Below are 25,435 nucleotides of genomic sequence, written 5' to 3' on the forward strand. Positions count from 1 at the left end.
GAAGAATTTAAGATAGTCATTATAGACATTACTTTTAACAAGGTTATATTTATAAAGCAGAGGAGAAAGGAAGATAACTAGAGGGGGATTATCAGAGGGAAGGCAATGAGAGACTGGGTTTTTGCATTTTGTTTTTTGGTTTTTGTGGGTTTTTTGAGAGACTAGTAGATTATTCCATTGCTTACGTAAGAATCAAGGTAAAATGACATAAAGGATGATTCCTGGGTTAGGTTCCCAAGGAAGTAGAACAGGATGGGAATCAGAACATAGATGCTAGTGGTAGCCTTAGATGGGAAGGGTAACATCTGATTCTCTTTCCCTGTGTAGAAAAAAGATGGAGAAAAGGACCTTTTAGAAGTTTGTTCAGGGACACAAAGTTGGATATTTTCCTATCCAGTAGCCTCTACTTTTTTTGGTATTCTGCTGATAGTGAAGGGAGAAATTGTAAAATAAGGAAGCCTAAGGAATGGTGAAGATTGTATATAGTTACTGGGAAAAATGAAAGAAGAAGCAAATAAGGGATGCACAGAATTTCTGGCTAGTGTTGAACAATCTGTTAAGATTTAAGCACTGTGGATTTGTAGCAAACCAGTCTCTAAAATTGGTCAGTTTTCTCCAGCATATCTGAACAGCTCCAAGAAAGTATAGCAAGAATAAAATTGAATAACAAAATAGTTAAACGTTTTGCAGTGGAGTATTGAAGTGATGGATCCTGAGGGATCTGGATGGAAGGGCGTGAAGACAGTAGGAAGCTGGTAAACCCAGAGAAAATTAAGAATTAAAACTAGAATTCTAAATGCAAGCCAAGAATGGGAAAATGAGTTTCCAGGAATAATAATTAGCTGTCAGTCAGTAGCCTGATAAGAGGTTTAAGATATCAGAGGTGGGGCAAGTTTATGACAAGGTGCAAGAAGTGAACTACAGTTGAATGTAAGTGTGGGTCTCGGAATCAAAGAGCGAAGGAACGATAAGGCGAAGATAAATTATCCATATAGACATTATCAGCCAGGGGGACGCCTGGGTGACTCAGCGGTTAAGCATCTGCCTTTGGCCCAGGGTGTGATCCTGGAGTCCCGGGATCGAGTCCCACATCAGGCTCCCTGCATGGGGCCTGCTTCTCCTCTGCCTGTGTCTCTGCCTCTCTCTATGTGTCTCTCATAAATAAATAAATAAAATATTTTTTAAAAAACAAAAAGACATTATCAGCCAGGATTAATGATAGGATTGGAGACGGACACTGTGAACCAAATACCAAGCGAATGTGAGGAGGCAACCATGAGGTCATTTTCATCTACTGAGTATTTCTTCCAAAGTAATAAATTCATTACAGCTTTTTTTGTTTTTGTTTTTTAGTACAAAGTGGTTGTCCCCAAAATTGGAAACATACTTGATCTTTGTACAGCATTGTCTGCTTTGTCAGGAGTACCTGCAGATAAGGTAATGTGTTTCTGAGTTTGAAGTATATAAGTTGGAATTTAGTGTTTCAGTGATGTAAAACCAGCCTAATAGAAATATGTTTCCTTTTAGATGATAGTTACTGATATATACAATCATAGATTTCACAGAATATTCGCTATGGATGAAAACCTTAGTAGTATTATGGAACGGGACGATATTTATGTGTAAGTATAAAATTCATTGTGCAAAATATTACTTGGGAAAAAATTCAGAGGGAATAACATAAAAGTTTTCAGAGTTTTACAGTCAGTTTTGTCCTTACAGGTTTGAAATTAACATCAATAGGACAGAAGATACAGAACATGTGATTATTCCTGTTTGCCTAAGAGAAAAATTTAGACACTCAAGTTATACCCACCATACTGGTTCTTCACTTTTTGGCCAGCCTTTTCTTATGGCTGTACCACGAAATAATACTGAAGATAAGCTCTATAATCTCCTGCTTTTGAGAATGTGGTAAGTGTCACACAATTCTACATTAACAAAATGAGTGATAGAATAGTTAATAAAAGTAAATACGTGGTGTACTATCTGAATATTTTGGTAAGCTTGTATTATTTCAACTTTGTTTAAACAGGTAGCAATTTTAAAAATCAAATTATAGTTTATTTCACTTTCTTGACCATGTAAAAACACATTACTGAGGTAATTGCAAACCCAGAAAGCATGAATTATTTTAGCTGTTTTAAACTAGAAGTTTACAGTTGGAAAAAATAGGAATTTCTCATGTATGCACTCTGAAATTTTAACAAATTTCGGATGCTTCATTTCTTTATACAGATTGTTAGTTCAAGAACTCCTGCTAATGGTTTTATTTAAAAGGATAAACTTTCGGGCAGCTCCCGTGGCACAGCGGTTTGGCGCCACCTGCAGTCCAGGGTGTGATCCTGGAGACCGGGGATCCAGTCCCACGTCGGGCTCCTTGCATGGAGCCTGCTTCTCCCTCTGCCTGTGTCTCTGCCTCTCTCTCACTCTCTCTGTGTTAAATAAATAAATCTTTAAAAAAATAATAAAAATAAAAGGATAACCTTTCATGGTTGATAGTATTTTAAGGCAACCCCTTTTTGTCTTCCTAAAACCTTGATTTGAATTATAACATAACCAGACTGCCATTTGATCCCTTATATTTTATCTTTTGTAACTGGCATATTTAGTAATACCTATTTTAATCATTACAGTCCCATAATCCATATATAAAGATCACATTATACAGTTAAAAGTAATCTAAATGAGGGTATTTATATAATAATTCTAAGTCAAGAAATTATTTGCCACAAACTTATTTAACACAGAAAGGTGTTAAATACTTGGAAGTAACAAATTACCTTCTTTCTTTTTATAAAGACAACCAAAACAGAAATGATTAGTCACTTGCACTTATGGTTCTATATCCTAAGTTTGATTTATCCTTGAATCTACTAAGTGCCCATTGAAAATTTTTGTTTTACTGAAAGAATGGAAAACTTTAAGTTTTTACCTTCATAGAACTAAATTTGATTTCTGATTTTATTTAAGCCGATATGTCAAAATTTCTACTGAAGCTGAAGAAACTGAAGGATCCCTACACTGCTGTAAGGACCAAAATATTAATGGGAATGGCCCAAATGGCATACATGAAGAAGGCTCACCAAGTAAGAATTCCCTATTAAATTATAAAACCTTTCACCTGGATTGTTGCCTCAGAAAAAAAGATGGGAGTTAAGGAGCTAAAAAATCTCTTCAAGCCTGGGAGAAATAATGTTAATATTAATAACTTTTAAATGTAGCTCTGGGTTTATTTAAAGATTTCTAATATCTAAAATTAGGTGAAATGGAAACAGATGAGCCAGATGATGAATCCAGCCAGGATCAAGAACTTCCCTCCGAAAATGAAAACAGTCAGTCTGAGGATTCAGTTGGAGGAGATAATGATTCTGAAAATGGATTATGTACTGAGGAAACTTGCAAAGGTCAACTCACGGGACACAAAAAAAGATTGTTTACATTCCAGTTCAACAATTTAGGCAATACTGATATCAACTACATCAAAGATGATACCAGGCATATAAGATTTGATGAGAGGCAGCTTAGGCTAGATGGTAAGTGTGAAAACTGGCTTGAACACTGAACTTGAGCAAAGCATGTTGTATTTTTTTAGGTGAAAACTATGAAACAGTCATGAAAAAATAACATCACCTTTCTGTATAAAATCTGTATTTATATCTTAAATGCAAAGCCTTAATTACAAGTATATTAAAATTTGTCACTGTTTATTAAATGGAAGTTAGACTTACGCTTAAGTTTTGTATGTTTTTTTTAACTCCTTAAATTTTTAATGGCTTGGAAACAGCAATTTACCCTGATCACCTAGGGCAAATAGAAGAGATTGTTTATTCTGGTATATATCTTAACATTAAAATATGCTCATTTTAATGAAGACATATTAAGTTTTAAAGAAAAAATATGTTTTCCATCTTAGAAAGATCATTTCTTGCTTTGGATTGGGATCCTGATTTGAAAAAAAGATATTTTGATGAAAATGCCGCAGAGGTAAGCCATCACTCATTCCATATCTTTCCCATGTTGATCACAATTTTATTATAATCTTTTGCTTCCACCAAATATGTTTATTTTGCTAATAGAAAAATGGTTATGTACTAGAAAAGGCTTATTGGTTTGCAGACATGCTTTCTCTTAACAGTTTTAATTATTATCCATATAGGTGTGTATATAGAAGTTTTTTAGAATTGTGGTGTAAATCTCAGCTGAAATAAGCTTTGTAATTCTTTTGAGAAAGTTTAGGAGTTTTTCATTACTATTCATAGTAAGATGGTATCACTAAAATGAGTTTTGTTTCATTTGTTCTCTTAACTCAAGAAATACTTCTCTTTAGGATTTTGAAAAACATGAAAGTGTGGAATATAAACCTCCTAAAAAACCCTTTGTGAAATTAAAAGATTGCATTGAACTTTTTACAACAAAAGAAAAGCTAGGTGCTGAAGATCCTTGGTAAGAGACAAAGTTAAAATATTGCTTCTAATTATTTTTTAAGGATTTGTACTGAGGTATATGATATATCAAGTTGCAAAAGCAATAACTAAATTCCCTTTGATATTTTAAATAAGCATTTCTTTAAATGAAAATAGTCCATTAAAAGTGATTTGAGGGACACCTGGGTGGCTCAGTGGTTGAGTGTCTGCCTTTGACTCAGGACATGATCCCGGGGTCCCAGGATTGAGTCCCATATCAGGTTCCCTGTAGGGAGCCTGTTTCTCCCTCTACCTATGTCTCTGCCTCTCTCTGTCTCTCATGATTTTGATTGATAAATAAATAAATAAATAAATAAATAAATAAATAAATAAATAAATAAATAGTGATTCAAATGCTTTAAAACTGTTGTTATAACATTAAGCTTTAATCTCATTACTATATTTTCTATAGTAGTATTTTACTGTGGATAATTTTAGTTACTTTTTCCCAAGAATTTTTTGCCGTGTAGCCATTTTGATAGAAATGGTTTTTAGGGAAATCATGGGTTTTGTGGTATTAATTCCATTAAAGCCCAGAAGTTCTGAGATTTGCTGATACTTATCTCTCAAAATAGTTTTGTATTCTTTTAGGTTACTAAAATGTAAATAGTCTTCATTTCTTTGAATACTTATTTACATGTTACTTTATAATATTAAATCTATTTGATTGAAGATAAAAATAATAAGGGAGTTCATTAGTCTGGTATGTATTAGGCATATATAATTGCCCACTGAATAAATGTAGAATTTGCCACGTATTTTTTTTTTATCTATTATTTTCATTGCCCCTAGCAAGCTTTAAATATTTCTCTTTATTTTTAGGTATTGTCCAAATTGTAAAGAACATCAGCAAGCCACAAAGAAATTGGATTTATGGTCCCTGCCTCCAGTACTTGTGGTACATCTCAAGCGATTTTCTTACAGTCGATACATGAGAGACAAATTGGATACCTTAGTTGATTTTCCCATCAAGTAAGTTTTAATTATGCCATATAAACATTGGACACCTGTAGATTTTTATAAAAATCAGGTAGCATTGGATCCAACTTCAATTTTTAAGTGTATTTGTGAGTAGTTCAGCAGTTGGTAAGGATCAGTAAGAATTTTTATTCCTTTTTAGATATTTTTCAGAGAACAAAGAGGAAATACACCTTCTTAAACAGTAGAATAAAAGTAATTCTGTGTTGCATTATCATATGGGTTCATTGGCGCTGTTTTTAAATCTAAGATACTCTATGGAATGAATCGTAGTGGGTTTTTTTTTCCCTAGGAATTATTTCATCAGTAATCATCAATTATTCTCAAGTATGCTTTTTTACAAAGGTGAAAGTAATATTAAACAATAATGCAACTGCTGAAAAGGATGAACAAAGTAGTATACTCAATTATCCCTGATGTGTCATACTTCAGTTTATTGCATTATTCAGAGTATTATATCATTCTTGTAAAAAGTTTGGAGATAGCATCTTTGTAGTCCTTTTTTTTTTTTTTTTTCTTTTAAGCTTTCACTAAATTTAATTGAGAATTCGTAAGGACAAAAATGAAATTGTATATATTCTCGTTCACGTGATCCAGGAAGGACTTCACACAATACTTTACAGCAATAACTTGGTACTCTCCCATTTTACTAAAAGAACATTGATAGTATTCTTTTCTATATTTTATATTTGTGCACCAGGTGTTTGATAGAGTTAATAACTAAACAACTGCCATAGGCAGGTGTGTGTGATTAGAAGGAAATAGATGGAGCAGCCAGGGTGGCTTAGCGGTTTAGCACCACCTTCAGCCCAGGGCCTGATCCTGGAGACCCAGGATCGAGTCCCATGTTGGGCTCCCTGCATGGGGCCTGCCTGTGTCTCTGCCCCTCACTCTCTCTCTCACTCTCTGTGTGTCTCTCACGAAAATAAATAAAACCTTTAAAAAAAAAAAAAAAGGAAATAGATATGATATTGCAAACATTCTTTGGATTGCTTATTCTGATCGGTGTTTTATAAAGTTAAGTTTAAAAACGTTTTGCAGGGGCACCTAGGTGGCTCAGTGGTTGAGCATCTGCCTTTGGCTCAGGGCATGATTCTGGGGTCCTGGGATCGAGTCCTGCATCAGGCTTCTTCCTCTGCCTATGTCTCTGCCTCTCTCTGTGTGTCTCTCATAAATAAATAGAGACTTTTTTTTAAAAAATCATTTTTTACCAGAAAAAAATGGTAATTTTCTCCTTAACAAAATTATGAGCCATCAAAATTTTCTCAAGAATATATAGCATTTTGACAATGTAAGTACAAGAAGAACCAGAAGTAATGGTAAGCTAGAAACTATGAGGGACATATTTGAAATTTAGAATCATGAACTGCTTTTTAGTGATAGAAGTCCAAAAAAACTGAATAATGATAAGCTATAAAATGGTCATGCTCCATTTTGATACATGACAGATTACACAACAGTTGATTGCGTTTTGAAGAGTGTTGCCCACTTGGGTATATAGATCATCGGAAACAGGAAAATGTAGAATAAATATTGGGGTTTAGATATATCTACATTATTATAAGATATTTGTGGAAGTTTTTTTTTTTACTATCACTTATCTTCCTTAATTATTTAATTCTAAAAATGACTTCAAAATTATGAAAAATGAAAAGAATCCCAATGGCAAGTGGTAATGATTATTGTACTATATACTATGAGAGTTAAATGTATTAGCATGAAAACATTAAGCTGAATAAACAGCCATCCGTAGAGAATTGTAAAATTCCCAACCCCTAAGAAAAGTTTTTGCTGCAATAGTCAAATCTCAGGTGTGTATGTTTGTGTTCGTGCATGTGTGTGTGTGTGTGTGTGTGTGTGTGTGTGAGAGAGAGAGAGAGAGAGAGAGATGTTTTACCATATTTGGCTCTTAGTGATTTCTTTAGTGAGAGAGCTATTTTTTTATATAAATGAGAGCCAAGCAACATTGACAGAAAGTAATAGAATTAATGACATTTAGGGAAAACATAAAACTAACTTGATCTCTTTGTTAAACAGTGACCTGGATATGTCGGAATTCTTAATTAATCCAAATGCAGGTCCTTGCCGCTATAATTTGATTGCTGTTTCCAACCACTATGGAGGAATGGGAGGAGGACACTGTAAGTTGCGTTTACCATTTTGCCAAAATTGTGATGTTTGATAACTGCAGACTTTTTTCCTTAAGATATTTTTTACTTAGAAAATATGGGGTGTCTGGCTGGTTCAATCAGTAGAGCATGTGACTCTTGATCTTGGGGTTGTGAGTTCAAGCCCCAAATTAGGTGTGGAGCCTACGAAGTAAACAAAGGGGAGAAAAGGAAAGGGAAAATGTGTAAATGTGTTTTACGTATTAGTAATGGTTCAGTAAATGTTGATTAATGAATGAATTACCTTTTGAACCTTTTTTTTTTTTTTTAAACATCAGTAGAAGATTGAGTTAATCATGGTTCTCGGTTTTCATGTACAGGTCATCACTGGTCAGGACTCCTGTCCTTTTCCATTTTCCTTCTCTTCTCTTTCTAAAGTGCTTGTTGTATGTGTTGTTAGAAATCATGCATCATTAATTTTTACATAATTGGTGTACTGTGTTATAGATCTTACATATTTTTCTTAACACATAAGGCTTATCCATGTTACTTTATGGCCATTTAGTTCATTGCTTCTAACCACTCAGGATTTAAATCTAACCATATTTTCTCTCTACTCACTGCATGGTGAACATCCAAATTGCCTTTAACTCTCTACCACCACAAGACCAATAAAATAAATATAAATTCCCCCTGTGGGGGAATTTCTTCGAGCAACATACCCAGAAGTGAGATTGCTGCATTGTAGAGTATTTATGTACTCCCAGATGGCTCTCCAGGACAGTCATACCAGCCCACACTCTCCAATTGATTGGTTTTTCTGTTGAACTATCATTGCGTTCCTAGAATAAACCCTACTTACCTTTTAGGATTTTTTTTTAATCCCCAGTTGAATTTGCTGAACTAATTTTATTTAGTGTGAAAATGTCATTCATAAGTGAAATGGTCTTTTAATTTTTTTATGTGGTTCTTTCTTTGGAATCAAGATTACGCAGTCTACTCTAATAATAAACAGGCTGGAATACTTTACTCTTTTTCTATATCCTAAAGCAGGTAGTATAGTATAGGAATTAACTATTCATGAAAGTCTAGTAGAATTCTCCTGTAAAATTATCTGGGCTTCACACCCATACATTTTTCTATTTATGTCATGCTTATTGAAATCTTGTTCAGTCTTCTTTTTCCCAAGATGTAAGCATTATGGCATTTTCTATTTTTCTAAAAATGTATCTGTGTTTTCCAGTTTGAGAATACTTGCATATAATAATACTACTATGCTATATCTTTTTCCCTTTTTTGTTCCTCTATTTTCTTTTTAGTCCGTTTTCTGCAAGGTCTATCTTATTAATCTGCTCAGAGAATTAGCTTTCGATTACTAATCATGCTTTATTAAATTTTTTTTGTTACTATGTATGTATTCTCTCTCACTGATTTCTTCTCTTCCCTTTGTTATGTTTTTCTTCTTGTTACTTTGAGTTTGCTATGTTGCTCTGTTTTTAAGTTTTTGTTTGAGTGCTTTATTAGCTTTTGCTTTACATTTTTTCTCCTCAGTTGACGTCTATAATTAAAGCTATACATTTCCCTCCAAACACTACTTTATCTCTGTTCCATAAACTTTGAAATGTAGTATTTTCATCTACTTTTAATTCTATATATATTTTTAATTTCCTTTATGATTTTCTAATTTCTAATGTCCAGGGGCATCATACACTTTTCTAAACATACGTGTTTTTTTAAGCTCTCCTTTTGTCTTAATTTTAATTTTATTACACAACAGTTGGAGATATTGCCTATATTAATCCTTAGTTTATTAAAGCATCCATGTGCCCCAATACATGGTCTGTTTCTTAAATGTTTGTGTGCTTGAAAAACCTACAGATTCCCCATCCAGACATAAAATTCTATATTTCTTATATTTGAAGCTTATCAGTTATATTTCAGATCATTAGTATCTCAGGTTATTTTTTATATTTTGTAATATTTCTGAGAATTTGTCATTCTTATTAAAATATTGATTTATGTATTTCTACTAACAATTTTATTAGTTGTTTTGCATTAGTAGTTGCATTTATGTTTAAAATGGGTAGCTCTTTCTCTATTGTTCCTTTTACTAGCATTTGATGTATTTTTTTCAAAAAAAAAAAACAAACAAAAAAAAATGATGTATTTTTTTCTCTCAATATCACTTGGTTTGCAAACTCTGGGTCCTTTTTGTTGGATTTATCTCTTATAAACCATTTTATTGCTAAATCTTGTCTTTTTATTCATTCTGAGAATGTTTCTTTTAATTTGTAGGTACAGTGCACTTCAGTTCAAATGACAACTTCCGCAATAGGCTCCACCCAGGAGAGCAATAATTTTGTTTTGGGAGGGGTAGAACAATTTAGAAGATACAGCCTCTAAAGTATCACTTTTTAGAAGCTATGACAGATAATTATTTTGTAGACATTTTGCAGCTTTGTTTCCCAGAGTTTATTGGATAGTTCAGACAAAGCATGGGATGTATAAAGGGGGAATTTCTAACTTTAAAAGATAAAGCAAATCCTTATAAATTGTACAAAGTTTTGTACAACTTTTGTACAAATTGTAAAAAGCACAAAACTTTTTCTCTTGCTCAGTACTTTTGTTAAAGACTGAAAAGGATTTTGGTGTAAAAACTACAAATTAATGAGATAGTATTATAGTAAAAGTATTTGTCATACAAAATTTAAATTTTGATTAAAATGTCAAACTCTGGAGTCAGAGACAGACCTGGGTTTAGATGCTAACCCAGCCACTTAACAGTTTCCTGTTAGATTAAACTACTTTTGATGCCTCACTTTCCCCATTTCTAAAATTAGAGGAATAATTCCTCTGTGAGATAATGCATATGAAGTACATAGCATTGATCCACAATAAGCACTGCATAAATATTAATTCCCATTTATTGTCATTAGTATTATTCTGTGAATTGAAAAATAATAAATCTGTTTGTCCTTGGGATGAAAAATCACAGATTTCAACTTATTTGAAAAGTACCTTAGGCATTTAGGTTGTAGGAAATATATTAAAGCCTTTAATCAATGGAATAAGTTGGATGTGTAATAGATAGGCCTGTGTAAATGATTTTCATGTAATTTTAATATGTATTCCTTATATAGATGATTGTAAAGTTTTGCGCCCCCCCCCCCTCCGGAAACCATAGATCATTTCAATCACAGAAGTGATTATATTTTTTCTTTCATTAGATACTGCTTTCGCAAAAAACAAAGATGATGGAAAATGGTACTACTTTGATGACAGTAGTGTCTCAACTGCATCTGAAGACCAGATTGTGGTAAGTGTGTTTTTATTTCCTAAAAATCTCAGCCATCACTTTTTTAAAAGCTCCCCATGGAACACTGTAGTCTGTATTTTAGCAGTTTCTGATAGTGAAGAGACACTTTCTCTGATTTAAAGAAATGTGAAATTGTCCTGTAAGTGGAAATTTGTCTCCTAATTTGCCCACTAATAGAAGCATAAATTGCATCATGAAAATTTTTCTTGTAGTTTTCAACCTGAAAAATGGAGTTTTCTAATGAAAATAATAAAATTTTCCTTTGGAAAACAGGCTCAGACATTTTGGGACATTGACTACTTAAAATCAGAGTACTAAAATAGAAAAAAAAAAATTCTTTAAAGGTTTTTTGTTTTTGTTTTGTTTTATTTTTACCATACCTATGATTTTTAAAGTAAAGCCTTATCCTTTGTGACACTTAAACATTTAAGCTCAAAATTACACGATTAGATGAAACAAATTAGAAAAATTTTTAAAAATTAACCTTGAGTATCTGTTTGATATTTTCTGAATAGTAGAAAAATGAGGAAGTGACATCTATTTGTATTTATATCAATTTATCAGCCACAGCTGGAGGCAAACTATTGGCATTTGTTTTGCTTCCCAGCAGAGCATGGTTTTATTATCAAATATTGACTGGTGAAAGGATGACAAGTTTATTCTAAGAAGAAAGCTAAGACTTGGTTTGATAAGGGTTTTTCTCTATTAAAGTTTGCCTTTCTAAAATTTTACTGATCACAATAGTACAAATAATAAGAAATCTAATGTTTGCTCTTGTGAGCATGGAACTCATGTTTCCATGTAGAGCTACATTTTCTTTTAGTGTGAGTAGCACTGACCTCTTCATTTCCCAGTTTAAATTTTACATTCTTTGAATACAGAGACTAGCTTTTTCTTTAGTTTGTTATGCCTTAAAAGTCTTCAATTTATATCATTAAATTTAATAAATTAATGAACTTCTGAGTCCAATTATTGATATAGTTTTAATCCACCATTGGGTGAACAGATATGAAATAATTTTAAGTTTTTTCTCTAAAGATAATTTATATGTTTATCTATGTGTGTATACTGTTGCTTATGTCCCTATAGCTGTAACACAAAGAGCCTTGAATGCTAATATTTTTAAGATACATAAATGCCTAATTAATTACATTTCCAGTTTATATTTAGACCTCTAATTTCAAGTCTCAACCATCGCTTTTCACTTAATTGTGTTCTCCTTTCTAAATCTCCCAACCAAAACATCCTGAAATTGTCTACATTCTCCTTCAATGTGTCTTTGACAGTCCTGCCCGAATCTTGCCTTCAAATAAACAATATATCTTGTTTATATACAATATATGTATTTGATGTTACCTTGCATCTTAACAGCCATCTCCACTGATTTAGGTTAGTTTAAGGAGATAGGACCAGTGTAGGGAAGTTTGCATGAGAAAGTGGTCTTTGACCTGAGTCTGCCACTAGAAATAGAAGTAAAGTTGTTCTAAGCAGAGAAAAGAGTACCTACAAAAGCAAGGAGGCATGAGGGAACATGATATTTAGGGGAGCAGCAAATAATTTGGTATTACTGAAAGGACATACTTGCTTTAAATATGGGGCAGAAATTAGACTAAAGCTAAACTTGGCAGTCAGATAAAAAAAGATGACGTACTTCACGGTTTAGAGCTTTCCTTAAAGACGAGAAGCATGAGTGATTGTTAAGTAATGGAGCATTATTAAATTTGGGAAGCTCTGAGAAAAGCAGAAAGACCATTACAACCTCCAGCAAAAAGAAGGCTGTCATTTCAGCAATACAGGCTTCTGAATTGAAAGTTGTGGTAGAGTAACTGTGGTAGTAATGTATAGACAAAGGGGGAAATGGATTTATAAGATATTTCCTGGATAGAATTAATAGAACTTGGTGAAGATTGGCTGTAAATGAAGATGTAGATGCACAGAGGGAGAAGTTGAAGATGACTGACTTCAGTGTTCGCCACAGTAGAAAATACAGGAGGAAAGTTTGCTGTTGAAATGTCAGCTACTTATGTGATAGCTCTAGAGAAATTTCTACTAGGTGGTGGGACTACCAGGACTGGAGTTCAGAAGTGAGAACTAGCTTAAGTTACAGATTTGCATTATTGCTCTTAAGTAGCAGTTGAAGCCATAGGTTTGAATGAGCCACCTAGTGAGAAGATACTGAGAAAGAGTGTTGGGCGGTTGACAGAACATGATTTTTTTTTTTTTTTAAGGTTAGGATTTAATGAGCCCACAAAAAAAGTCAGAAGCAACCATGGAGATAGAAGATCTAAGGAAAAGTAGTGTCACAAAAGCAAAAAATTGTTTGTTGCAGGAAAGAGGACTAAAGCATTAAATGCTACGGAGAGTATGACTAAAATAACTTTTAAAAGCACCCATTTGATTTGTTTATAGCAAGTTATTGCCCTTACTGAAAGCCATTTTTTTTAAGATATTATTTATTTATTCATGAGAGAGAAGCATAGACACAGGCAGAGGGAGAAGCAGGCTCCATGCAGGGAGCCCGATGTGGGATTCGATCCCTGGTCTCCAGGATCAGGCTCCAGGCTGAAGGTGGCGCTAAACCGCTAAGCCACCTGGGCTGCCCAGTGAAAGCCATTTCATTACAGTGACTGGGGCAAAAGATCATACTGAATCAAAGAGTATGCATGAGAGTGAAAATGAATATTCGATGACTCTCTGCCAGACTGGCACCTGGAGGAAGCAGTAGAATGGAAAGGGATTTAAGATGGAAACAACTTGAGTATTTGTTACGCTAAGAAGTCCACTTAGTAAGGATACGCGGTGATGATGGATGGAGCAATATCCTTAAAATGGTAGGAAGAGCTGGACTCATAGCAAACTTCAAGTGAAGCCATTAGTAGTAGAAAGAAGCTTACCTTTTCCTTAGAGATGGGAGGGAAGAAGGCATAGAATTGTTTCATGTTAGAGTAGCTGGGTTAATCTGTGATATACTTGCATTTACTTATCTGTTCGATCAATGTAATAGAGAATAAAAATGTTAATTCTAGTGAGTATTCTTTCTTTATACATAGAAGTTGTCTTATATATAAACCAATTTTAGTAACTTCCATTTGACCATTTGTGATTTTTAAATTTGATTTAGGCTCTGTCACCAAAGTCTTTTGGTTACCAGCTGAAACATTTATGGTATACTTAATGTGATCTTTGAGAATCATGACCATTTTAACATGCTTTGTTTTTTCAACAGTCCAAAGCAGCATATGTACTTTTCTACCAGAGACAAGACACTTTCAGTGGAACTGGCTTTTTTCCTCTTGACCGAGAAACTAAAGGTGCTTCAGCTGCCACAGGCATCCCATTAGAAAGTGATGAAGATAGCAATGATAATGACAATGATATAGAAAACGAAAACTGTATGCACACTAACTAATGAAAGTCCTAGAAGCCATAAAAGAGAGACTTTCCTGCTGGTGGTATCTGTTGAAATGATGAAGTTACCCACCACATTAAACAAAAGTCTGAGATGGGGAGTTTCAGATAACCGAATGTAAATCCTTTATCAGATTTTAACTTGTGCAGTACTTGAAGTGAAACACAATGAAAACTTTAACAGAAATTGTCTCTTAATACATTTACAGTCTTGTAATTACAAGCTAAATATATATAGGAAATCACAAATAAATCCCTTTTAAGTTTGCTGCTGTTTTGATGAATTATGTTTTCTTTAATTTTTTGGATGTGAGTTAATTGATGACAAATGTTAAATTTGTGGATGTTGGTCATTTATTTTGCTCTAATAATACTGCAAGAAAACTATGGCTGAACTTAGTTTTTGGATAATCTAGTTCATGTGCATTAGGCTGCCACATATATTACTACTATGATATTTAGCTGCGGTATCAATGTGGCATAAATACTGCAGTAGTATTCTTGGAAAACCAAATTTTCAAATCTATCCCTGGTAATCAATATGGGCCTATTAAAGAACCAAATCATGATATAAGAAACAATCTTGGAAAAGTTATTTTCTTTTGTAGTATCATTAAAAATCCAGATTATGTTCATCTTGCTGCTGTGGAAAACAGGTTCTAGATTTCACACTCCATCTAAAATCATTTTTCAGTTAAATGTAAGTATTTTTTACTGCTATTGGGATCTATTCCTTAGATATTCAAAAAAATTTTGACTTGCTTTAAAATGCATATCTTTAATCTGGTGTTGGTCCAAAATTAAAATTTTTGCTGTCTGTTTTTCTCTACCCCATTTTTTGGTAATTTGGCAACTTTTAGCTCTTCCAATTATTGTAATATAAGGACAGACTTAATAGTATTCTGTATCCATAGTAATAATTACATCAAGCTTAGATGAGAAATTTTTTTAATATACTGGCCTTTAAATCATTAATGGACAATTGGCTTTAAAGGTAGGTCTGTTAACTTTCTTTGTGTGTTCCTGATGGAATTCACCATAGCCTTACAGCTTTTCTCAGAAGGTAACTTGTTAATTAAGAAAATTGGCATTTGCATGTTCTAGAGTCAGAACCTGTATAGTATATAAAGCATACAAACCTTGAATTTGATTTTAGTTCACCACATTCAAGGATCCAGGATGCCAAAAATATGTGTGAACATTTGAAACATTTTTCATTTGCTGCTTTTTCCCTTTGATCTAGTTGAAAGAATGTATTGTCGATTGGCATACAATACTGCCTTTAATAGAAAATCTAAATGCTGGGGCACATTTCACATATCGACTACCTGAGAAATTGCTTTGTGTCCCACTGTTATTAAAGCAAAAAGTATAATGTTCTTCACTTGAACTAATCAAATACAATAGATTATAAATTGTGTATTGTAAATAAAAGTTCACTCTGTGAGTGCACATTTTGGTAAATTATTTATTTATGTTAGCATTTAAAAGTTAAAAAAAAATGCATTTGACCAGGATAAATGAGGTATGTTGATCATGGCTTTGCTTTATACCTTGATATTAAAGCTGGTTTTTCATCCTGGTATTTTAAAAGCTGCTTTGGGTTTTTTTTTTTTCTTTCTTTCTTTTCTTTTCTTTTCTTTTCTTTTCTTTTCTTTTCTTTTCTTTCTTTTCTTTTCTTTTCTTTTCTTTTCTTTTCTTTTCTTTTCTTTCTTTCTTTTTTCTTTCTTTTCTTCTTTTTTTTTTTAATGTAAACTAACCTCCTGCATGACAGAGGTTAAAATTTTGTCTGCACTTGAGTTCACTTGAGTTTACATTTGAAATGTGCATGTTTATTTATACAGATTTCAATAAAGCTATTTAAGGCCTTTTTTAGTCTTTTATTTCTTACTCTGAATCTTTTGATAAAAATCCCCCATTTTATGGGTAGGTGACTATATAATAGACATTTTAGTTAGTGTATAATTAAAAATAGAAAGGAAAGCATGTCAAAGTAAAGCAAATCCTATTAAGGATATGTTTCAAAGTTGATTTTTTAATCTAAATATTCATTAAACATTTGTGCACCTACTAATCACTGTTCTGTAGCTTTAAGATATAGCAGTAAAGAAGCATCCCTCCACTCACAGAGCTTGCAGTCTTTCTGCTGTCTACCAACTAATAGGCTTTCCATTTTTCTGAGGTTTAAAGAAAAACCAAAATTAACTTTTTCCAGCCCTGGATTGTAGTCTCCACCTCAGTTGTCCATAGAGACCATTTACTTTTAATGCCTGTGATTAACTTTTATTCCCACTAAAAGAAGTGTTCTAAAATAGAAAATGTTGTTAATAATGTTGAATTTGTCAATGTCAGCTGCAAAAAAAAAAACAAAAAAAAAAAAACTAAAAAATAGTGTAACAAACTAATCCGTACTCTAATGACAAGTAGATATTCATAGGTAATAAGGGTAGTGTAGCCAGTCTAGCATTCTGTTAGCTTTTCTACTTAGTAGTCATATGACTTTGAATTTAATCTCCCCTCATATGTTTCTTCACCTGTAAAATTACAACACTAATAGTATTATTGAGCACTTACCATGAACCAGATATAGTGTGTTAATGTATTATCTCATTTAATCCCACAATAGCGATGAGTTAGAGACATTCATCAAGCTTGTTTTTAATTTGAGAAACCAAGGTACAAAACAGTTAAGTAATATCCCCAAGGTCACATAATTACTATGTGGTGGAGCCAGTATTCTATCCTCAGTTCTGTATACTGCATCCCACTTGGTTATAGTGTCTGCCTCACAGAATTGTTGAGATCTCAAACGAGATCATGTATTTTATGGAAAGGTACTTTGTAAACTATATGGTATACTCAATACTGATTTTAAATTTAATACAATATTTTTTTCTTTGTTTATCTAACTCAAGTATGCCCTTTTTTACATTTTACCAAATGCAACTCTCATTTTCAGGGCTTTTTTTCTTCACCTACAATTTAGTTTTAATTAATCTCTGTGCAAAAGCTATAGCTTAATACTTTGTTTAAAGATCTTGCTTTTTCTTATAGTCTGTTCTTCTAGCAGTCCTATATTTATCCTTGCTTTCCTGGCAACTCGTTATAAAGCCACACAAACCATTGATTTGGGCATGAAGAAAATCAGTAATGATTGATTGGTTCTGTATAAGGACAGCACTTTCTCATCAACTAATCTCATTGAGATGAGGACATTTTATAAGAAATAAGCCAGGAGACTAAGAAAAGATGAGGTGAGTCTCTTTCATTGGCTTACCAAAGGGGCGGGGGATGGGGCGTATGCAAGGTTGGAACCTTCCACCTCAGAGAGGAATCGACACTATCACTGGTACATGGTGAACGTGAAAAGTGGGCCAACTTTTAGTTGCTTTTTTATGCTTATGTTCTTTTTTAAGATTTATTTTAGAGAGAAAGTGGGACGGGGGGAGGCAGAGGGAGAGAGAATCCCAAAGCAGACACCCTGCTGAGCTCAGATCCCAGCATTGGGTTCCATCTCACGACCCTGAGATCATGACGTGAGCCAAAATCAAGAGTCATCTGCTCTCAACTGACCGAGCCACCCAGGCACCCTTAGGTTTATGTTCTTTACAAACAGTGCATTTCATTACTGCCTGCTTCCCACCCTCCCTTCTGTTTGTGGAATATTGATTAGCACATTCTCTTTAATTTAGTTTTTAAGATAAAAATGTGGAAATTTTTTTAATATTAGGGCAAAGAATCAGAAATTTCTAAAAATCTCGGAAGAGAAGGAAAAGAAAATAATTTCATTTCTGGACCAAAGAAGAGCAGAAATCTTTCTTTGTATTTTTACCCTATGATAAAATAAGATACCGTTTTTCTTTGAAACCACGTCTCTTGAGAATATAATGACATTGATAATTCCCAAATAATTCCTTTAGTGGCACTTCAAAGTACCCAAAGATAGAAGGAAAGGAGAGTATATGGGTATCCTTGCTGACTTAGATATTAAGTTGCAAAGCTATACTATATTGTTTTGTTACCAGATTTTTACAATGAGAAATATGTAATTTTCTTATAAGCATTTTAGGTTGTGAAACATTTCAGTCAGATATGTATATTTTTCATATGTTTAATTCATATTTACATTATACTAAGCAAAAAAACTTCCAAATAGCTCAGACAACAAAACTTTCATTTAAAAAGTATATTCAGATTTTTATAAGCTACATAAAGTAGGTTTTTAAATATCGGAATTGGGAAGTTAATTTTACATGGTAAAATTCAAACATTGATCAAGACTTATTTGCAGTAATGATGGGGTAAAGAGTTTTTTAATGGGTAACAAAACAGACAGTACAAAAATTATTTTTTGGCAAATATATGCATTGGGAAACATACTCCACATCATACCATAGTCTAATTAAATCCCAACACTGCCTTTTGAGAGCCTGGAAATTGCTAGGGTAATGAAGGGAAAAGACTCCAGCTATTAGGGGAATCTAGAAAGTGGATAAACCATTTAAGAAAATCAAGAGTTGACATATTTTGGACCAGAGTCTCAGAGGAGAAGGAGAAAATCAATCAAGTGGATTTTGATGTCTTTTTTTTTTTTTTTAAGTGTGATTATAAAAAAAGCAGAAACAAAAAAATCAAAAAAGTGTGATTATACAAAGTAGGTAAAAATATAGCTATCTCTTTGGTAATTGTTCTTTTAAATGGAAATGCTGTAAAATAAATATTTTCAATATCTTCCAATATGCACAAAACCAAACATTTTAAATGTTTAAACTGTTTTGGTAATTAACTATGTTCTGCCGTATAAAATCGTGGTTGATGGCGCTCATTTTGCTCAAAATTTCCTCGTGTAGCTTGTAGCTTGTTCTATAGAGTTTGGTGAAACAAAAATAGTTTCATTTGTTGTGACCCTTGAGTCCATTGCCAGCTGGAGTTAAATCTACATACATAAAAGTAAAACAATAAATATGGAACCATCCTGAGAGTCTTTTCCCATAATGTGTATTCTTACCTTCTGACCTTGAATTCTCCCTATAAGCAATTGAAAGTATTTCATTTTCTTTATAATAAAAACTATCTTCCATTATATGAACTGGTGAATTATCAAGTGTCCTGAAACAAATAAGAATTTAGAATTGCCCTCAATTGAGAAAAACAAAAAGATAAATACAGAGAAACTATAGTACATTTTCTTTAGCTTGAGAAAGGATCCCTGTAAAACTTAAATATTGAACCACTTTAGTAAGATAAACTCTTCAGTTTAAAGAACTCAGAATTACATTCAATTTTGGGCCGTTTAGCCTATGTAGGAGTTGAGGTAATAATGCAAATTCAAACAGTAAACATCAGTAGTTACAGACACTCGGTAGTATATTTGTTGGGAGACAAATATATTTCCCAACAGCTAGTTCTAAAGTCATTAACTTCTGATTTTCAGTTTTCTTAACCATAAAATTCCAGTTTCTTGTAAGGAGGTAATGGACATGTAGGTATGAACTTTAAGGTTTTGCAAAATAAGAATATTCTCTACTATGGGCAACTAAACTAAAATCGTGTATCATTGGTCATAAAAGACTTTTTGAGGGGAAGGCTCACATTCAGCTTTTGAAATTATTGAAGTATGTGTTTTTAGCAAAAGAATAACCAGTAAGATGGGCCAAATTAAAATTTGGGTTTTTAAATTTGTTTAAAATCTTTCTCCTGGGGACACCTGGGTGGCTCAGTAGTTGAGTGTCTGTCTTCGGCTCAGGGTGTGATTCCCCGGGGTTCTGGGATTGAGTCCTGCATCAAGCTCCCCACGGGGAGCCTGCCTCTCCCTCTATGTCTCTGCGCCTCTCTCTCTCTCTCTCTCTCTCTCTCTCTCTCCCTGTCTTTCATGAATAAATAAATCCTTTCAATCAATCAATCTTTCTCCTACCTCCTATAAAAGAGCAGAAGTATTAGTGTGACGGTAAACTTGAAAATTAAAATTTCAACAGGGATACTAGAATCCAGTTATATACTAACAAATAGGATTTTTAAAGCTATTTGTGAATATAACTTCATAGCTTGTATATTAAATTTTTATTATTTTAGAGGGGTGGAGGGGCGGAAGGAGAGAGAATCTTAAACAGGTTCCAGGCCCAGGGCAGAGCCCAACACACACGGCTCAATCTCACAGCCCTGAGATCATGACCTGAGCAGAAATTGAGAGTCAGATGTTTAACTGACAGAGCTACCCGGGCACCCTATATAGCTTTTACATTTAGAACTTTTTCTCTGCCTTAGGCAGACATGAATTATTTTGGGTTTTGCCCCTAATTTCATTAATCATGGTCTATAATCATTTGAGTAAAGGGTAATAGTTAAGATTCCAGAGGTTATGGCTTTTATTATGTTTGGATATGTTTAGTAACAATATTTGAGTTTAAGCAATGTTAAGTAACTCTGCATGTCCTGGCCAACTAAAACGTAGCGTTCCATTTTGGGAAATAAAAATGAATAATCACATCCACTCAACAGGATTTTATGTCTCCTGCCACTTAAAAAAAAAGGCAGCTTCTATTTCTCTCTCCAACTCAAATTTCTCTGTTAAGCCCTCCATGAAGAAGAGTGGTGTGGAGCATAGACTCAGGAGTTAAACCACTTTTATTCTGGGCCTACTACTTTCTTGCAAGTCATGTCACTTCTCTGACTCACACTTCCTTAGTTTATAAACTAGAACAGCTCTAGAATTTCCATCTAGGAGAGCTTGAGGTCTATTAGAAGGAAGCATGAAACTTAAAACCCCCTATGTGCTTAGCAAACACAAAGTTTTCCACAGAATGCACAGTTTACTTGTCTTTGGAGGGCTAGTAGTAATTATTTATGAGGAGACTGAAGCCCCCAAACACCTGAGCCATCCACTCCTGGCACTGTATTACCTACCTTTCAGAACTGAGATTTAAATTACCTTGATCTTTATAAAGAATGCAGCAGTTTATTACTAATAAAGTACCCTCATGTGGGAATGATTGTTCTTTACCATTCATTCTCAAGACCACTAGCTTATTTTAGCAAGAAAGCAAAGAGGGTAACAGTTGTTGGTACATGCAAAATTGGTGCTCGAGGGAAAAGTTTGAGAATTTGGCCCTTACTTAACCCCTCACCTTCCCGCAAACATGTACAATTTGACAACTCTGGGCTTTCCCACATACTATTCTAGTTTGCATGGCTTGCCTTCTACCTGGCAAATTCCTATACACATTCTTCAAGACTTATCCCAGCATGCACTTGCTTGGTCTTCCTGATACATCAGTTGCTCCCTTGAGCTATAATTCACATAATTTTCTTACCCCATCAGACTGAATTATCTGATGGATAATTGTTCAGTGTTCCGAAATGTGGTAATTATTAAATGAAGAAATGTGCTCAGTATCTAAAACATCTCTGAATTGTGATTTTGTTTTATATATTACCAAGTACATATTTTTTAAAATCTTTCAATTTGCCTTATGAATATATAATAAAAATAGATTAAAATTAAAATACAGTGACAGTCTAAATTCAGTATCATTTAAGAAATTTGGAATATTCAAAATTAAATGTAAAGAATAACTATAGTGTTTTGTTTTTTAAGATTTTATTTATTTATGAGAAACAGAGAGAGGCAGAGACACAGGCAGAGGGAGGAGCAGGCTCCCTGTGAGGAGCCCGATGCGGGACTCGATCCCAGGACTCCAAGATCACACCCTGAGCCGAAGGCAGATGCTCAACCGTTGAGCCACCCAGGTGAATAACTATATTTATATTTTTTAAAGATATTTTTATTGGATCACCTGGGTGGCTTAGTGGGTTAAGCAGCTGACTGTCTCAGTTCAGGTCTTGATTTCACAGTCATGAGTTCAGGCCCTGCGTTGGGAGCTCCATGTGTGGAGCCTGCTTAACATACATACATATATTTTTATTGTAAAGAATTATGTCTTCCAACCCAAATCTTACTTGGTTTCCATGGCAAAATAAAGCATACTGGGACTAGGCTACTAGTCTCCTTTTGCCCATTATCACATCTGAAGTCTTTCCCTTAAGATTGTCCATTTTACTTGAAAAGACTCCAAGGTTTTCCAGAAGAATGAACAACTACCAAAAGTAAGATCTAGACTCCTTTTGCCTTTTCATTGACTGAAAGTGTAGTCAACAAGTCTGTCTTCCTCTATCCTCTTAGAAGATAGAGTTCTTAAATGCTAACGAGTATTTCCCTAGTACTTGCTTCCAGACAGCCTGAGAAGTGGTACTGTGTGTGTTTGTTTTTTAAAGATTTTATTCATGAGGGAGAGAGGCAGAGACATAGGCAGAGGGAGAAGCAGACTCTGAGGAGAACTCAATACGGGACTCGATCCCGGGTGAACCTAGGATCACGCCCTGAGTCAAAGGCAGATGCTCAACCACTGAGCCAGCCAGGTGCTCCAAGTGGTACTGTGTTGAAACAAACATCCATTGAGACCCCATCTCCATTAGAGTGCACAATTTGTATAGCATGAATCAGCCTGAGTAGTTACTGCTATCACTATATAGTAGCCCCTGATCACCCACCACCGCCGAAGCACACTGAGATAGTAAAAATATTGACTATTTGGTTGGAATATACAAGAATAGGTGTGCAGATTACTAATTTGGGAAGTGAGATAGTCCATAGTGTTCAGACTTGAATTCGCATTTTTAAAAGACTTTTAAGGCAAAAAGAGTCTTCTTGATGGCCATTGTCAAGACTCCGTTTTCCAACAGTGAGTTTAATTTTGAAAACAGAAGAACCAAATAATGAGAAAGGAGAAGATTGTCAAGTTTGGTTGGAAAGAAGAGGTTTTATGTGATTTTTTTCCTATGGGTAAAAAACTAAAAATATTTTCATAGAAAGGTTCCCCCAAATTCCCTTTAAATAACTAGGTAAACTTAAAACATCCTGCGTCTTCCTGTGAAAGACAAGTAAAAGATGAGCTGTTTAATGGTAACAGTTGTAGTTTGTGTAAACAAAATAACCCAACTAGAATTACTTGTATACATAATTTATTAACAAGACCTTCAAACCCTAAATAACTAGAACCAGAAGGAAAATTAAATTGCTTTACCTATTCGGAATATGCTTTTCGGAGCACACGACAAACAATCTAACTGATACATGTTCTAGCAATAAGTAATACAGAAATGTCTGTTATTTTAATATGAGGCTCTCAAGGAAATGAAAGATGCTAATACTAAACTGGAACTGTGACCTAGTCATCCTTTTGTAACTCTTGTCTGTTTCTACAACTACATTGGATCTCCAAGGGCATGGTTTATCTGTCTAGACTCGGATCCTTGCTCATATTCTGCAGTTTTGGTTTGGTTTGTCAAAATGTGATGCTGGGATTTATCCCTAAAACTCTAGGTTACTGTTTCATATTCTGTCTTTGTAGGTTTTCTCTTCTTGGACGTCTTTGGTCTGCCCTCTTCTAAAGCTGCCCATAATGCATAAGAAAACTATATTGACTATATTACCTATAACTAAATTGTTAACTTCAGGGATGAGAGAGATCTTTCTACAGTAAATCATTTGTGGCTGTATTTCCACAACAGTCACGTTGTTGTTAATGTAATTTCAAATACAGAAAAAACAAGTTCTTGGAAAATATCAGGATCGAAATTATTCCATGAAAATTATTCCAAGAAAACCATATGCATACCCTTAATAGCCAAACTGATAAAATTCCAAGTTTGTTTGTTTATTTTATTTATTTATTTATTTATTTATTTATTTATTTATTTATTTATTTGAGACACAGGCAGAGGGAGAAGCAGGCTCCCTCACCACGAGGGAGCCCAATGTGGGACTCAATCCTGGATCACGACCTGAGCCCAAGGCCGATGCACAAAAATAAATTCTTAAAAGCAATCCTCGGGGGGAAAATCACATTATTAGGAAATGATTGACAGCTAACCATTTTATTAGAAACAGTGGGGCAGCCCAGGTGGCTCAGCAGTTAAGTGCCACCTGCGGCCCAGGATGTGATCCTGGGGTCCCGAGATCAAGTCCCACGTCAGGTTCCCTGCCTGTCCCAGGATCTAGTCCCGCATCGGGCTCCCTGCATGGAGCCTGCTTCTCCCTCTGCTTGTGTTTCTCCTCTCTCTCTCTCTGTGTCTCTCATGAATAAATAAATCTTAAAAAGAACAGAAAGAACAAATAGAAAACAAAGGAAGGATGGTAGCTTTCAACCCAACCATATCAATTAAAAAGTGTAATGGACTAAACTCTCTAAGGCAGAGATTTTAAGATAGGGCAAAAAAAGTTAAATCCAAGTATATGTTTTTCCCAAAAGACACACTTTAAACAAAGGTTTTAAGTAAAAAAGATGGAAAATGATGCACCATGCAAACACCTAGCATAAGAAATTTAGTGTGGCTATATTAATATAAGATGAATGATACTTTTTTTTTTTTTAATTTTTATTTATTTATGATAGTCACAGAGAGAGAGAGGCGCAGAGACACAGGCAGAGGGAGAAGCAGGCTCCATGCACCGGGAGCCCGACGTGGGATTCGATCCCGGGTCTCCAGGATCGCGCCCTGGGCCAAAGGCAGGCGCCAAACCGCTGCGCCACCCAGGGATCCCTGAATGATACTTTTAGAACACTACATACAACATATGAATATGGATTAGTCTCTACATAGACCAAATGCTGGCCCATAATTAAATCAGTAAATTGTAAAGGATGGAAGTCACTGAAATAAAAAATAGAGAAAAATCAAAGCAAAAGCTGGTTTTTGAAAGGTCTAATAAAAGTAGCAAATTAGCATGAGCACTGGGTGTTCTATGTTGGCAAAGTGAATTTAAATTTTTAAAAACATAAAAAAAAAGTAAATTAGCAAGACTATTAGTTTCTGATGTTCCATAACAAAATACCACAAATTGTGTGAGTTAAAAAACAGAAAATTATTTTCTCACAGTTCTGGAGACAAAGTAGAAAATCAACATGGTGACAGAGCTGATTTCCTCTGAGGCCTCTCTCATTGGTTTGCAGCTGGCCACCATCTGGCTGCTTCTCATTGTCACTCTGTGTATCTCTGGTGTCTGTGTGTTCTAACGTCCTAATAAGAACACCAGTCATAATGGATTAAGGCCCACCCTGATGGTCTTATTTTAACTTAATCACCTTTAAAACCCCTTATAC

The 25,435-nt window shown here is 34.2% G+C and overlaps 1 protein-coding gene and 1 long non-coding RNA gene across 13 annotated transcripts in view; one reads left to right on the forward strand and one right to left on the reverse strand.

The window, feature by feature from the left end:
- The window catches only part of USP15 (ubiquitin specific peptidase 15), a 122,215-nt gene extending 107,671 nt beyond the window's left edge, over positions 1 to 14,544 (forward strand). For 8 of the 9 annotated variants that reach the window (XM_077913630.1, XM_077913631.1, XM_077913634.1 and 5 more), the window contains 11 exons: positions 1,354 to 1,437; positions 1,528 to 1,622; positions 1,723 to 1,914; positions 2,974 to 3,089; positions 3,264 to 3,536; positions 3,917 to 3,987; positions 4,331 to 4,446; positions 5,289 to 5,438; positions 7,482 to 7,585; positions 10,780 to 10,868; positions 14,095 to 14,544. In XM_077913630.1, coding sequence (XP_077769756.1) covers positions 1,354 to 1,437; positions 1,528 to 1,622; positions 1,723 to 1,914; positions 2,974 to 3,089; positions 3,264 to 3,536; positions 3,917 to 3,987; positions 4,331 to 4,446; positions 5,289 to 5,438; positions 7,482 to 7,585; positions 10,780 to 10,868; positions 14,095 to 14,277 — 1,473 coding nt within the window. In that variant the 3' untranslated portion in view covers positions 14,278 to 14,544. Of the gene's footprint in view, positions 1 to 1,353; positions 1,438 to 1,527; positions 1,623 to 1,722; positions 1,915 to 2,973; positions 3,090 to 3,263; positions 3,537 to 3,916; positions 3,988 to 4,314; positions 4,447 to 5,288; positions 5,439 to 7,481; positions 7,586 to 10,779; positions 10,869 to 14,094 lie in introns of those variants that run through there. The other variant, XR_013388722.1, reaches the window with a different exon arrangement.
- Positions 1 to 25,435, reverse strand: part of LOC144323315 (uncharacterized) — a 74,660-nt gene that overhangs the window by 23,831 nt on the left and 25,394 nt on the right. Inside the window, exon 5 of one of the 4 annotated variants that reach the window (XR_013388727.1) lies at positions 1,764 to 2,435. The exons of 2 other annotated variants lie outside the window; for them this stretch is intronic. This is a non-coding gene — a long non-coding RNA (uncharacterized LOC144323315). Of the gene's footprint in view, positions 1 to 1,763; positions 2,436 to 24,913; positions 25,353 to 25,435 lie in introns of those variants that run through there. One more of the 4 variants, XR_013388726.1, reaches the window with a different exon arrangement.

The sequence above is a fragment of the Canis aureus genome, chromosome 11 (assembly GCF_053574225.1).
Source record: "Canis aureus isolate CA01 chromosome 11, VMU_Caureus_v.1.0, whole genome shotgun sequence".
Taxonomy (NCBI): Eukaryota; Metazoa; Chordata; class Mammalia; order Carnivora; family Canidae; genus Canis; species Canis aureus.